Source organism: Anguilla anguilla, chromosome 2 (assembly GCF_013347855.1).
Source record: "Anguilla anguilla isolate fAngAng1 chromosome 2, fAngAng1.pri, whole genome shotgun sequence".
Taxonomy (NCBI): domain Eukaryota; kingdom Metazoa; phylum Chordata; class Actinopteri; order Anguilliformes; family Anguillidae; genus Anguilla; species Anguilla anguilla.
This window is the reverse complement of record NC_049202.1, coordinates 42,271,249-42,286,790: the sequence shown is the minus strand read 5'-3', so window position 1 is coordinate 42,286,790 and position 15,542 is coordinate 42,271,249. Positions and strand designations below refer to the sequence as shown.

General features: G+C 42.3%; 1 protein-coding gene across 2 annotated transcripts; it reads right to left on the bottom strand.

The window, feature by feature from the left end:
* Positions 1 to 615: 615 nt before the first annotated feature.
* On the bottom strand, positions 616 to 15,086 carry LOC118220120 (epidermal growth factor receptor kinase substrate 8-like protein 1). 2 transcript variants are annotated; one of them, XM_035403747.1, is made up of 19 exons: positions 14,818 to 15,086; positions 12,924 to 12,986; positions 12,500 to 12,658; positions 12,033 to 12,182; positions 11,627 to 11,706; positions 8,649 to 8,827; positions 8,295 to 8,353; positions 7,782 to 7,908; positions 7,376 to 7,464; positions 6,866 to 6,940; positions 5,972 to 6,120; positions 5,490 to 5,634; positions 5,138 to 5,196; positions 4,386 to 4,494; positions 3,988 to 4,128; positions 3,579 to 3,720; positions 3,243 to 3,408; positions 1,740 to 1,872; positions 616 to 1,454 (listed from the first exon to the last, which is right to left on the bottom strand). In XM_035403747.1, the coding sequence occupies exons 2-19, from the start codon at positions 12,954 to 12,956 to the stop codon at positions 1,368 to 1,370; spliced, it is 2,082 nt and encodes a 693-aa protein (XP_035259638.1). In that variant the 5' UTR covers positions 12,957 to 12,986; positions 14,818 to 15,086; the 3' UTR covers positions 616 to 1,367. The 2 variants fall into 2 exon arrangements, with proteins under 2 accessions (XP_035259638.1, XP_035259637.1); XM_035403746.1 differs by lacking the exon at positions 14,818 to 15,086 and adding an exon at positions 14,043 to 14,398.
* Positions 15,087 to 15,542: the final 456 nt, after the last annotated feature.

Sequence of the window (15,542 nt, the reverse complement as noted above, 5' to 3'; positions counted from 1 at the left end):
CCTGCGAAATTCCAATTTCCGGAAAAAGGAAATGGGACAAACTTCACTCGTCAAGTCCCCTTAGTCATTTCAGATCTATTGAAATTGTGGATTGATGTCCTCAAATTGGGTGTAACCATTGCCATTTGCGGCCACACATCTCTGATCTTTAATATCCTTCGTCACATTCAAAACTGTTTGGGCCAAATAAAAACATACTAAAATTGAAATATTAAAAACTCTATAAAGTGAACTGTCCTTTCGATGTCATGAGAAGTGTATCACCTTTGCCATGTAATGTTTAAGGGGTGTCTCTGTAACCTTAAAAGGTTGGTTGTCTTTTGGTTTGGTTGAGAGGCTCTTAGGGTATCCATGTTGCATGTGGTGCAGTACATTCTCATTTCATTATTTATTTGAAATTGTGAATTTACGGCTGACCTCAAACTATATTCCCTCACCCCACCAGCTTGTCAGGTTTATACAAGGTTTTATTTTGCTGGGGAAAAAAACTATGCCAAGACCAAATTTAAGACAAACCTGTGGAAAGGATCACTTTGCCTCAAATAAAATCTTCTGTTTCTGAATTAGTTTGACTGCTTTGTGTCCTCAGAAGGCAAAACTCATCAGACGGTGAGATATTCTTACACATACATTTATTTAAATTCATAATTAGTAATTGCACTGGGAAAATGTACTTCTGGCTCAATGTCTCCCGTTAATGACATGGATAATTTAAAGTTAATGGACCGACGCTGCTAGTTTGTGTGTGTATGGGTGAAGTGTTCGTGACTAAACACAGCCTAGGGCTAGTGCAGTCAGAAAGTAAACAGAACTTAAACTGCTCAGCTGTGCTTCTTGATGTGTTGAGATGGCACAGCATCAGGAGATACTGTACACTGGACAGAAATAGAGGTTCTGACATGTTCTTACCAGAAAGTTCCAGAGGTTATGCCAATACATTTTCAACCATGTGGGTATTCATTCTTAAACATATTCTAAAATTAGGATATCATAACCGCTGGGTCAGACAGCTTTGTTGTGGTTCGTTTCAGTTTATATGCAAGTATTGTTGCATGTAGAAATCAATGTTGTGTGGAACTATGACAGTCTGGCTGTGGATCAGTGTGCAAATCATTGCCAGCACAGGAAGTGATTCATATTGAGTCCTTGTGCATGTGCAAAGACTTGCGTCTGGATCCGTCCAGGTGTGCAGTGATTGGAGGCAGTAGACCAGTTTACTAGTTGATCATTCTTGGCCTGTGTTACTTAATTGTTGGTGTATGCAGTTATCGTCCCTTTTAGCCTTGCTGTGTTTCGATCACTGTCGGGATCACTGCTGGTGTTTGAGGTGATTAGTGTTAGTGAATGTCTGTGACGAGCAGTGTCCGTCACAGTAGGCTGCTCTCCGATTTCAGGTCCACTTTCATCTTCTGTTTCTCCATCACTGCCTCCAGCTCTGTGGCCCTGTGTGCATCCTGAGTCACAGTAACAGAAAAGGCATGAGGTAGGAAGTTAAGTTGGAATAACAGCTGGGGTTGAAAACAAAGTTATCTTGTGAATTTATGGTCTCAAATGATTGAAGCAAGCATTTAGAGTGACAGTAACAGTGGAGGTTTGCCCACACTCTTTAGACATGACTGAAAATCATTTTCATTGAGAGAATAAGGAAATTGCCAACACCAAATGGCCTTGTTGAGAACCCATCACCACCAGTGAGATTTGTTTGATTTGCTGGAAGTTCCTGAGAAGTAGTTCATTACCTCCAGCATTGTCTTGTGCACCATGATCTGGCTGTAGACTCTGGCGCCCTCGTCTGGTGTGACTGCACGCAGTTCCTCTTTGTTCAGGGAGAAAAGCTGAGCTCCAGTAAGTACTCCCAGACACTGCACTGTCCTGAATGGCAGAGAGACCAGAAGGCATGAGAGAATAGTTTTGTTTCTGTCACTAGTATAGTGTGCTAATTATAGGTTGAAAACAGATTACATGACCTCAATGCTATTTAAATCTGTAATTTTCCAAACACCTATGCCAACAGTCAAAGGTAAATTCTTTCCAAAGTGAAAAATGCATGATGACTGTAAACATGATACACATGAACAAACGGATTAATCACACTTTATTAGGTACATCGGCTCATTAATGCAAATAGCCTGCTCCTCCAAACTGCAAATCCTGTGGCTGCAACTTAATATTTAAAGCATGCAGACATGATGAAGAGGTTCAGTTTGTTGTTTGTTGGTAAATGGAGTGCATTTATATAGCGCTTTTATCCAAAGCGCTTTACCATTTATGCCTCGCATGTTGTAATGTTCAAACATTAGAATGGGCCTGACGTGTAATCTAAGAGACTTTGACCGTGGCATGACTATTTGTGCCAGATATGGTGCTTCCAGCACCACACAGATGGTAAGAGTCAGAATTTGGTGTAAACAGCAAGAATCCATGGATCCATTCTGCCTTTTGTCAACGGCACAGGCTGGCGGTGGTGGTGTAATGGTGTGGGAAATGTTTTCTTGGCATAAATGAGGCTCATTAATACCAACAGAGCATCATTTTAATGCCGTAGCATACGCATACTTAAGTATCCTTTAATGCCCACAATCTACCCTTTTTCAAATGATACAATTCCAACAAAATAATGTGCCGTGGCACAAAGCACATATCATCTAAAACTGTTTCCACAAACATGAAAGTGATTTCACTTTACTCCAATGGCCTGCACAGTCCCCAGATCTCCAATGGAGCACCTTTGGGATAAGGTGGAACAAAAGAGTTGCAGCATAAATATCTGGCTGACAAATCTGCAGGAACTGCACGATGCTGTTGGAACTGTGCGATGCTGCGTGATGCTGTTGAGTCACATGTTTCCAGGACCTCGTTGAATCCATACCACAAATAATTCAGGTTGTTCAGGAGGCTAAAGGGGTCCTTACCTGGTACTAGATAGGTGTACCTAATAAAGTGGCCACTGAGCATAAATTGCATTGTGCCTTTACTATGAATGGCATTCCCCATCTTGAATGCTGCTAAACAAGGTCTAGTTGCATTGAAGCGATAGTGTATCCCATGTTGTTCTCATATCAGCCTAGCGGTCTTATAGATTCCCTGAGTTATACTCATCTTGATTTTTGATGTATTTTTAAGGTTCTGAATACCCATAATACCCCACTTATGGCCTCAATACTGGCTCAAATGCTACCTCCACAATGCTGGAACAATGAAGGGGGGCTTTACTGAGTGTAAAGACTTGAGGACAGACTCACGGCTCACTGAAGCCCTTGCCTCGCAGCCACTCCATCACTTCTGAAGGCGGGGAGTGGTAGTCCAAGGGGACGGAGGTATCTGAGGAACGAGGGATGACCAAGGGACGAGCAATGCCTGCCTTCCCATTCGTCAGTCTCTGTAACAGCTCGTCATTTATCATCATCACTAAAAGAAAACAAGAGAAAGACATGATGGTGATCTCTTCTTTTGCTGTTAGTTTTCCCTCCTCCAGCGAGTAATCTTATCCTTCTCCTCCTTAACTACTGCCCCCATCTTTACAGTACGTTTTGGAGAGAGCACCTCTCATATGCAGGACCCTCTCACTCTTGCAGTACCTTTGTCTGTGTCTTCTATGGATGGGCTGAGTTGGGAGGGCAGGACCATGCTCCGGGGACGTAGGGCTGAAGGGTCAAGGGTCAAAGGTGGGGGCGGTGGAGGATTGTATGAGGCTCTATTTGTTTGTAGGGAGGGAGAAGGCTGTGGGGGGGAAGAGGAGACATTGTTATGTCTGCTGACTGACATTGATTGAAAGAAACAGATACTACTTTAACACATTTAACCTTTTGGCCATGTGGTTTTTATTTATTTATTTATTTATTTTTGGCCTCATTGTTTTTCTCATTGCAGGCTGAAACTTAAGGCAGTGGTGTGTATAGCCTGAGTGTCAGTGTGGCCCAGCGTTTACTGCTGTGGAATGGGCTACAGTTAGCGGTTGGTGTGTAGCGGGTCTGTTTATGAGCATACCTTTGGTTTCTTGTGTGTGGCAGGACTTTCCGGGTGAATTTCACTCACGGCTGACAGGGGCTCCAGGATGTTGAAAGGCACAAAGCCGATCTGGTTAAAGCGGTTGCAACACTTCCACCAGCGCTTTGACGACTCAATGACCTGACAGAAGAAGAAAGAATGTTCTGAATGGAGGCATAAAGTGCTGGTGTCACCCATAGAAAAGGCCCTTCCTGTTATCTGGAGGTACAGCCATCCAGGTAATTAAAATGACATGTATCATTTGCATATGTGGACAGTTGCTGCTTTTGGGAGACAGACATTGAGAATATAGTTCTATCTGTTCCACGTGCCTGAAGTTAAGCGTACGAGGACAGACAGATGCAAACTGCCGCAGAAGAGAAAGGATGTATCAGTACCTCCAGCGTCTCTCCCTGTAGCACAGAGAGCTCGGTGCTGTTTCGGGCCACAAAGTCGTAGCTGCAGCGGAACACCCTCTCGCCCTCAGGGGGAAGGCTGGCACCCTCGCTGTGAGGACGGACGAGGAGAAGCAGAGGTCTCATCATCTCACCCTCACTCCACTGCTCCCAGAGCTCTGATCAGGCTTCCTTTACCCTAACACCTGTTACCTGCCATTCCCCTCCCTGTCCACATGGGGTCTCCAAAAAGCACATCCTTACTGCTCAACGCAAAGTGATCTCTGTCTGTTTTCACCTCCCTAACAATTGCTCTGGATTGTACAGGCACATCACATTGATTCATTATGACATCCACACTACTTTACAAATGGGTGAATGAAGAGAGAGGAAGTCTTGAGGATTTCTTCTCTTTAACTGAACAGTGGCAATTTTAGGATTTTTTCAGTGGGTGGACCAAGAACCAGTCAGGGGTGGCCAATGGGAAATTAGGAAATTCTATCAGAAATAAATACAGTATTTAAAATTGGCTCACAATGTATTGCATTGCATAAGAGTTTCACATTGATTGGACAACACATTAAATAGCATAAGCTTTATAATACCATTAATAACAATAAGTTATGGTGCATTTTGTAAGTTTATATGCTAGAGCCCCCCTACAGTGAAACCTACCAGGCATGGCCAATGATATTACAGGAGGGGGGAGGATGCCACCCCTTTAGCCACACCCCTGTAACCAAGGTGACACTTACGATGCATCACTGCCGTAGGCTTGAGACTTGATGGGTCCAGCCGGCTGACTGAGGGCCATCTGAATGGGAAGGACAAAGGCAGTGAGGTGGAACGCCCATCCTGGTAACAGCTTCACCCTTGTTTACTTTACTGGAGAGCATAAACCTATCCACCATCTACGTATGTTCCTATTGTCTTCAGACAACACCCTTCATTATTTCCAGTATTGCTCATGAAACGCCAGATCTTTCTGTGTACTGATATCTCCTGAAATCATTGTATATTAATAACTCCTCCATAACTGCACATTTCATACATTGTGCACAGTCACAATTTGCAATAGCGTTGGGTCGAGCTCTCAGTGGCCTGTACCTCTTGTTTTTCCCTTAGAGTTTCGTGTTTGTGTTGCGACTCTATGGGGTCCTCCCAAGCCTGTCCATTTGGGTCGATGGCCTCGGGCTTCCACCCATCCATGAATACGGGCGTGTAGGGGGAAACTGGGCCTCTGAGCTGAGAACTACAAGACCGGAAGGGGGGGGGGGGGGTCATCATTACAGAGACTGACTGAGTACCGCTCTGGACTCCCATGTACAGAGTACATCCTGGTATGGCTCAGTCCATGCACACTATGAAGGAGACTGTGAGATCTGAGGGTCAACAGTACACACAAACTGCATTGCCATGTTGCTTCTACAACGTGGTGGGCAGTGACGTGAGCCCTGTTGGCCTCTTGGCTAGGTCCCCCTTTTAAAACAGATTCTGTGTCTCGGTGGGACTACCTGGGTAAATAAAAGTTAAGTAAGATAAATGAGCAGGAGGCTGGGTACACCCAGTGAGGTAACAGCTGTACTGACCGGGGCAGGGTCCAGTTGGGTCCCAGTGCCGCCCACAGCAGCCTCTCCTCCTCCGTCAGGTTGTCCTGCAGCAGTGACACGGCTCCGCTGGTCATCGCCGGGCTGGACACGGAGGCCCCCAGCGCGGGCCCCCCAGTGGTCTTCACGATCTGGAATAGCATGGGAGCCGTTAGCGTTGCCAGCTTTAGCCTTGCCAGCTACAGCACTACGCCACCAGCTTCCACAGAACCTCCATATACACACCCACATGTAACATTTCCCATGCCCTCGCTACACACCCCTGTGACTCATTCCTTTATTCACAGTGTGCTCCTTACCGCTGCCTGTCTTTATGGAACACTCCAGACAAAGCTGAAATTGTTCCACCCCACCTCACCGTCTCATTTAATGGACACTCCAGGCACAGTTAAGTGCTTATAACCCCCAATGGGCATTTACATTAGACACTGCCATTCAGTATTAGTCATTTTTAAGAGATTGGGGGAAAATAATCTTAAACACTGCTTAACCCCACCCTGCCCAAAATGAACACTTCAGACAAATCACAAAATGATTAAATCACATAACTACCTTACCGATTATAGTCTTGCTTTCATTTTCGAAGCAGTACACAGTAATAAAATTATGCATAAAATGTGTTCAGTTGAAATGCTTATTTTGAACAAATTCTGAATCTCTCTTCTGTGCTTAGACCTGTGAGTTCTACTATGATTTCAAAGATGAGGCCTTACCAGAGTGAAGTACATACAAATACATCCAGATGTTATCAACAGCAGTAATAGCATATTGACTGTGGAGACCACAGTAGGCACTGAATTTGAGGGATTCTATCAGTAAGGGCACAAGCTCACTGTCCAGCATGAGTAATTATCACAGTCATAAAGGTGATCTCACCATTTCCAAGGGACTGAAGATGTGGTGTACCAGCTCTTCTGAGGTGGGGTTTGAAATGCATGACTTCAACCGGGCCTGAACAACAGCATACCAAGTACACAATCAGCGCTGTAACTTCAATAATATACTGCCCTCTATGAGCTTCAGACAAATATCAATAGAGAACAATATCAGAGATTGGATAATGTCCACTGGACTATAATGTTCATCCATCTTTGCAGGGTCAACTAATCTAGCGCCAGTAACTATACTTATATCCATTGAGAGGCCAATGAAAAATTGAATTATTTGCGGTGTTATAGAAATATTGGAATTTTTCTTGAATAATGCAGCCTTAAGTGTTACACCTAGTACATCAGTTTGTCAACAGGCGGTATTACGCAACTGCGTTTATTGGATAAACTAGACTTCAACATGGCCAATTAGTACATAACTGTCAGGTGTACTTATAATGATAATTTAAAAAAAGTAATAATGATAATTTTAAAAAGAAATGTTCCAGTGTCTCACCAATAGGCTGAAGCAGTATTTGAATTTCTGAAAGATGTCAATAAATTCATTTTCTGCCGGAGGGCGAGCCCTCAGAGTCAGCAAGTCATCTGCACACAAGAAACAACATACAGAAAATATACAAAATAAAGAAAACATGATTGCATCTGTTTGAATAACTGTTTATTTGTCCCTTTTATGCCCATACTCTCAGTCTTAAAGAACACTTCAGTTCCTGCCATGTGCTTTTCTATGCTATAGCAAAGCCCAGTGACACACAGGATGTGTATTCAACGTCTTCTGTTTCTGAGCTGTCCCACTCATAGATGAACATGCACAGAATGACTGCTTATGTTTTTTGACAAGCCCTCAGGTCATCTTGCTCTTCCTCCCTCCCTCCTTCCCTCCCTCCTTCCTTGCCTCTCACCTTCTGTGTCTTTTTTGCGACTCTTCTTCTTCTTGTTCCTCTGGCTCAGCACACTGTGTGCTTCGGCTGACTTCTGTAACTTCCCCATGAAGAGCTCGATGTCGTCAAAACAGTGGTTCAGTATCTCCTGGCAGAGGGAGGGGTACAGAGAGTTGCGGAGTGAAGGCACTGAGGCATGATATGTCTGGGGTGGAACCCTTGAAGAATAAGCATTCCAGTGCATTTGCATTCCGGGAATGAGGCCTACACCGACAAACAGACGTAGAAAAGGAAGAGCGCAAACACCTACACACATTAACAGACAGCCATGTGTGCTCAATCAGGTGTAGACACAAAGGTATACACAAAGATCCGTGCATTCTCTGTTTTGGGTTGGAATGCATATCTATCCAGACCTATTTGCCAAAGTCAGTTCCCACACATGCACACCCACAGGAGAACACAAACTTAGAGACGGTGTATAGACATGCATTAGGCAGACAGAGAAGACAGATCCACACACGTATCACATACCACTTCCCTTGCAGCCCGTAGGAGAGATGTGTCTGCCTTCTGACTGCCTGACTCATTCACTGGTAAACAGATAGGGATCAGGGTTAATCCAGCTGTGAAAGTCACTTCTGGCACATTTTAAAATATATTTCAGTCCATTAGTTCATTTTTTCACTTGGTCAATAAGGCGATCATGTTTACATCTAAGTTATGAACCAGTGAAGGGCACAAACAAGACAGGCACAAAATAAGTACTCAAGCCCATTTTTACTAGTGCCCATTGGATGGCACTGCCCTTTCCCTTTAATTCAATTAGCATGGACAACACAGCTTTGAGTGGCAAAGTAATTGATAATAATAGTCATCTCTCTTTACCTTTGGTTCCAGGGTAGGGTGGAGGGTTGGGTGGTGGGGGGTTGGGGGCATGAGCCAGGGGAGGATCAGGGATCCCCGGGGGTCCCAGCATTGTGACTGATGCAGGGAGGGTTTGTGACTTCTGCTGCTTTTGAGCCTGGCTAGCACTGGGAGGGAGGGAGAGACGGTTCCCCTTCTGGCTGCAGACAGATATGAACACATCAGCATTGACATGAACACCACCTATTTTTCCTACGGTGCACAGGAGCTGCCGCCGTGGGCTATGCATGGAAAATTGTGGTCACTCACTCACTCACGGACGACTTTTGAGGGACGTTTTGTGGGACACATGCGCAGGTGGTGCCAGCTAAAATGTGTCTGCGGAAGTTAGTTGTGCCGGTTATGTGCTTGTTCAAGGTGTGTAATTGTGCATATGTGTGTACTCTTGCATGCATGTGCATTCTTGTGCTAAGTTTGAAAATGACATTTCTAAAAGATGACATTGGTGACTGATGCTGGTTTTTCATGATGTCTCAGAGTTCCTTTTCTTCCCAAAGCAAAGTTTACTGTGCTTTGACTTAAATTGTTGTCTCGGTATTGTTGTGTACCATGACTCTTCTACCAAGAGACTGTACATTTGTTGTGGAATTTCCTAGTTATTTTTGTGCGTGTGTGAGTGTGTGTGCCTGTTCTTGTGTCTGCTTTGGGGGTGGGGGCAGGTGAGAGGGTAACATGTCTGAGATCCTGAAATTATTTTTGGAAGAACTTAAAAAAAAAGGTTATTAAAGGGTTAAAAAGGACAAAAGTTATACTGATCTTCACTGATTTAACCCACAACTGTAAGTGATGAAAGAAATATGATAAACAATTCCATTTTCCACTGTCATTTACTATCATGTACATTTTTGTTCTCTTAGCGGAGAATAAATATACAGTTATTTGGCTGTTGTTTCATGTATGACATCACTCTGGAAATATCTTCGTTCTCAATTCCTATCATTCTATTCATTCTATTCTTTCATACTGATGTATTGCTCCTGTCTTCTCCCTCCATTCTCTTTCAGAGTATCACCTTCACATTCCATACCATTTCCAACAGAAGCATACGAGACTATGTGTTTCTAATGAACCTTTCTGCTGATATCATTTTACTGTTATTGCAATGTCTTCATTCTGTGATCTTATCGACCATATGCACATGTAAATGCATCATTTACAGTTTACATTATTTCTAAACTCCACTTTACAGTTTAATGGAGAAGGGACCTCGGTTTTCATTTGTCAGTTGCCTAAATGGTCAGGTAATCCCTGAGTAGTTTTTTTTATCCCTTGTAAAGCACAGAATGTGTCTTCCTATCCACCTAACTACCTTCCACATTCCCATACAACATACAGTATGCATGAGTATACTTACATCCTGATATAGTAACAAGCTAAAGCAAACTGCATCAGTATACAACACAGACAAACTGCATCCTCAAAACACTTCAATTTAATATTGTATGACAGTGATCACATGATCTGTCTCGTCCAATCAGACAAATTTTCCCCATTTTACATATTCATTCAGCTTAGTCCAAACAGAAATATTACAATAAACTTACATGTAGATTTACCTGATATCTCGGTGTGTGGTGTTACTTTACTGAAACTGAAGTCCACGCATGCACCTGCACCTGTAATCTGTACTCTTGTAGAATGGCCCTGTTCTCTCAGTCACACCTTCTAAAGTTATGCAAAAACGAGTAAAACAAGTCTATCCTCCCTCATTTCCGGTCTCTCGCCCCCCCGCCCCCCCTCTCTCTCCCCCTCTCTCTCGGGACTGTGTCAACACTGAGTCATATGATGAGAAGCATGTCTTAATAAGAACACCATTGCAACACCTTTCTTGTCACAAAGAGATTAAATTCTTGAAGCATATCGTGTGAAACATTATCTAAATGAAACCGGGCAAATACAATAAAAATGACTGTGTGTAAGGCAGCAGAATGGTCATTGGACCTTAAGCATCTTGTCAAGTGTTGTTTTTCATTTTATTCCCCAGTTATCAGTGACAACCTGATAAAGTGTTTAAATGAACTTGTCCTGCCCACCATTAATATGTAATAGTTTCATAATTGTGCTTTGCATAGTAACATCTGAGGAATTTATCCGGAAGTCTCAATGTCTTGAGAGTAAAAATAAAGAACACATAAATGTATCAACTATTCATATGAAAGAGTATTTCAGTCTTTAAAAATATTTTGTTTATTGATATAATTTCACTATTTAGCAGATGCCCTTTTTCAGAAATGATAAAATTCAGTCACTTAGATAACATGACTTGGAACATTTGAATGAGAAAAAAATCAAATGACTGAGGTATGTTATTGATATCACCTTCAAGTGTGATGAAGGCAGAGAATATGTGTTTGTGTCTGTGAGATAAATGAATGCTGAAGCAGCCAGCAAAGTAAGTATTCCTTTGTGAGTGGCACAAGCCCCATCATGCCACGGAAGAAACCACTAGTGAGCCACAGGGGACCACCTATTTCATCTGTCTTGAATGAGCCGCAGAACAGCTGTGTTTGCTAATTCCTTTTGCTATGAAACCTATGGACCGTTCACTGCTCAAATCACAACTGAAAAAAGGGTATGAATCTCAGTAGACTGTGTGCACATGCTCAATCTGACCACATCCTAATCCATGCTCTTCCACCAAGGCGAGATCACCTTCCCCACCAAAAATTGTACCTTCCCTCTGCTGTCCTGCCTGTCGTCTTAGTATCAGTGCCTCAGGCCACTGCAGCTCCTCACTAACCTGGTCCTACAACCTTGATGAGTCAGCTAGAAGCCGATTCTCTTGCATGGACGCTCACCCCCAGCTACCGCCTCTGTGCCGTGACGTCCCATCAATCAGAGTGAGCGAGTAGTTACTGTTTGAAAAATGGCCCTAGCACTTTTATCGCAATGACAGTGCATGCTGTGTCTGCGTAGCGACGATGTCGTTAGCGGCCTACCTCAAAGCCCTGAGATGCTGGCTGGTCATTGATGTGTAATGGGTCACAGCGAGGATGATGTCATCTCGGATAAGTTCCACCTAGAAACACAAAAAGAACAAACCGCCCAAGCGACAACAACTGTGATGGCACTAAAAGCATGACAAAACAGCACACGTAGACAGCATTGTACACTGCAAACGTTTGTTTATATACATTTATATACATTTGTATATTTGTTTGTTTTATACACATAAATTCACACACATATTTCCTAGAGCAGACGCACAGTGTACAAATGCATGTGGCGCAGAGTATCCGCACAGTAGTGTTGTACAGACCTAAAATACTTTGAGGAACGGATACAAACAGCATTGGTCAGCATGGCAGTAACAAGTAGCGCAGAGAGGGGCAGGCCAGAACTCACCCCCACAGTCTCACAGCTGAAAAAGTGAATGTCCGGTTTTCTCTGCAGCAGGGTTTGGCAGACGAGTAGGAGAAGGGGCGGGAATTGTTTCTCAGTGTGTATGGCGTCACAGCGGTGAATGGTGGACACGTGGAATGCCTCCAACTCTTCCTGTGTACACACACCACAGCGAAAGTGTCTGTGTAATATATTGCTTGGTGTTTTATCATTCTAATGTTGGTCAGCTTTTGATTCTAAATTCTCAACAGGGCAGTTTTTACATAAGTCTTAGACATAACACACTCCTCCTTTTGCAATGCATTCAATAAAAGATGTTAGCCATGCACATTTGAATCTATTGTGATACTTGTGACACAGTATGCATGCTATACAAGAGAGGTCAGCACAATGTATTTGCTTTGTTACAAACCACAGGGCAGCTAGCACAGGAGTGCAGACTGACACGGTTCCACGTACGAGAGGAGTACCTGGTTCTGCGCATCCCTCAGCCTCACCACCTCAGGGCTGACCTCCACCAGCATCTCCTGGCTCCAGAGGCGGTCAGTGCGGCCCAGGTTAGAGAGGCGGGAGAGGGCCTCCTCTACACTGCGCACCTCCCCACTCTGCAGGGAGAACGTCACCAGGTGCTAGGGAAGGGGGTCCAGGACAAAAGTGGGAAGGCAGAGAAAGAAGAGAAGTATGGCACAGTATTACAATTTAATTAATGTCTTACTTTTTCTACTGACATAATTTGATACAGGAAGACACATTTGATATAATTTATCATGTTTAATTATTTCATATTGTTGAAATTTGTGTTGAAATGTCTGTAATTAGGTGAATATACCCAAGCAGCACAACAGAATACAGTATAATATTTGAAAAAGTAAAAAAAATGCACATAACACTTACATTGACCAAATATTGCGAGATATGTGACATCATGGAACTATTTGTAAAGGTTGCTAGTCAGATCTGTAAAATTAATAATAAATCAAAAAACACAATTCAAAGTTAGCAAAGATTGTCAATTTCCAGTTGTCCACAATACGTTATACATGCAGGTCTGTTATATTGTTTGTGCAAACTAAAATGCTGTAGTACATAATAAAAACATTGCCTGACAAAAATGATTTTGCGTGTTCAGCATTTTTGGGATTCACCCCAGAATGTACTGTTGGATGTATGCCATTGACAATATCAGCACATCTTCTCATAAATCAGACACACATTTAGCATATCATGGAAATCACAATGGTGGATTCTAGCATCACTGTTTAAATTCATATGAATTGGATTTTACGTTTCCATCCATCTAGCCTCCTAACAATACTGGATTTATCAGCAACCAAATTCTGACAAGGAAATTAAAGAGAAAGGGCTGTGGGTATTAGGTTTTGTTTTTAATAGTTGAACACAATCATATATATATATATATATATATATATATATATATATGGTACACATTTTCATATGGACATTCACAATGAAACTTACATGAACAGCCACACAAAACCTCAACCAGAAATGGAGAATGTATAATTCTGTGACAGATGTAGGTAAAGCATTTTCAGACCCTAATTGAAATTTTAAGACATGAAGCACATCATTTTCAAGATTGCATAAAAATATGTTTTAGTCCATTGTGCTAGACAATACTATAATATAAACCATAAATTATGGTGGGCAATATGATTAACTATGGTGTGGAGAATAAAACCTGAAATAGTAACCACGCCAAAGCACTACACTACTGAATAAATAAAAAAAGCTGTACACTACATTCACACCCAGTGAACATTTTTTGTGAGATGCTGCCTAGGTGTTAAGGTGAAAATATATGATTGAAAAGTGAAAGTGTTCTCACTGACTAGGATGTAGCCAGGCTATATCCAGGTAAAACCTGAACTATCTTGGTGTTATCCAAGTCCATTCCTGTAAAAACGGCTTCCAACCTAGATTTCCACGCCTCTAGCCATCTAGATTATGACGTCTAGAGTTTTCTCACTGGGTAAACGCAAAACTACTCACCATTTATGGCAGTGAATAGAGTGATGGTCTTTTCTGTGTTTGTTGCCCTTCTTCTAGCTCACTCTTCATTGCTTTGTCCATTCATCTCTCACTATTTTCTTGCCACATGTGACTGCACACTTATCCAGCCAGTTTGACCAGGTCTACAAGAATATCTTCAGAGCACAACTCATTTCTCCCTTTACTTCCCTTCTGTCAACATGCCCACTCTCCTTCAGCGACCTCCACACCCTCTCCCTCCCTCTCTCTCTCTCTTTCCGCACTCTCAGCCACTCTACTTACTTTCCTCTTGGCACAGCCACATGTACACAAGGGTATTACTGTGCTACTACTAGACAGAGTTTCAGCCAACAAATGCCTGTGTCAGAGGAAAGCCAATTTCATACCCTAGGAAGCATGCTCCCTTAATGGACATCATTATGTTGCACTATTCATTGCCGTCATTTTTGGTGCCACCTGCAGCTAACAGCTAGCTCAGTGTTAGAACCAGGCAAGATTAAATCATGACTCCGACTCACAGACTGATCACAATGTCCAAACAGAGGGTTCAACAAAAAGGGGTCATACATTTCTGAATTTGCAATAAATATAAATGTTTCAGTGACACTTTTCAAGTCACTCAGTTTGCCATTTATTTGGTTGCAGATTTTTGCATTTTGACAAAACAGTCAAAAAGTGTAACAATTAATCCAATAAACCAAAAGATAAATTGTGTTCTGAAGATTATTTCAGTTATGATATTTATCTTTTCATTGTAACTATCAAAGTTTCTTACCTAAAATGTCTTTCAAAAGATAGCTGTTCCACAACGAAAATCCCAATAAAAATGGAAGTAGTTTTTCTTTTTTTAAAGTTTGTTTTTATTTCCTCTTCATATCCAATTTTCATGTCCAAACTTTCCTTTTAGTTTTGAATCCTTTAATAAATAAGTCTTTCTCTCTCCCTCCCTTCTTCTCCCCTTCTTATTACGTTTGTCTCTTCCGGTTTCAATGGCATTCCCTGTGATTCCTTACTACTTCCCTGCCTCTCTCCCTCCTGTCAGAACCAGAATGACTTTAACAGACTGCAGTCTGTGAACATAACTACAGTTTCAATACGTTCAAATCTCTCTTTGGGTGTGTCCACATCCAACATTATGAAATATGCTTGGTGAATGGTGTGTCACTTTGCCCAGCCTAGTCAGCTACAGCTCAGACACATAACTTAGCACATACATACACATACACAAGCATGTGTGCATCTAAAGTACAAACACAGAACTATGAAATCACACTCACAGGCTACCATTAGCCACCAACATAAACCATGTCTGTACCCAATTTATGTATGTTCAAAGATACCATACCAGTTACTATTGATGTGGAATAATAGATTGCCAACAGTCAAACACAAAGGGCAAAAACATAATTTTGAATGTGTATGGAGCTCACATTTATAAATACACATACACAATAAAACACTGACAAATCTAACCATTACTGATGTTTACTGATGTGGAGT

Coding starts and splice junctions, on each gene's coding strand:
- LOC118220120 (XM_035403747.1), bottom strand. CDS start 12,956: ATGATGTCACATATCTCGCAATATTTGGTCAAT. Junction 6,941..7,375: donor AATACTGCTTCAGCCTATTG/GTGAGACACTGG, acceptor GCTGTTGTTCAG/GCCCGGTTGAAGTCATGCAT. Junction 4,495..5,137: donor GCCTACGGCAGTGATGCATC/GTAAGTGTCACC, acceptor CCGTCCTCACAG/CGAGGGTGCCAGCCTTCCCC.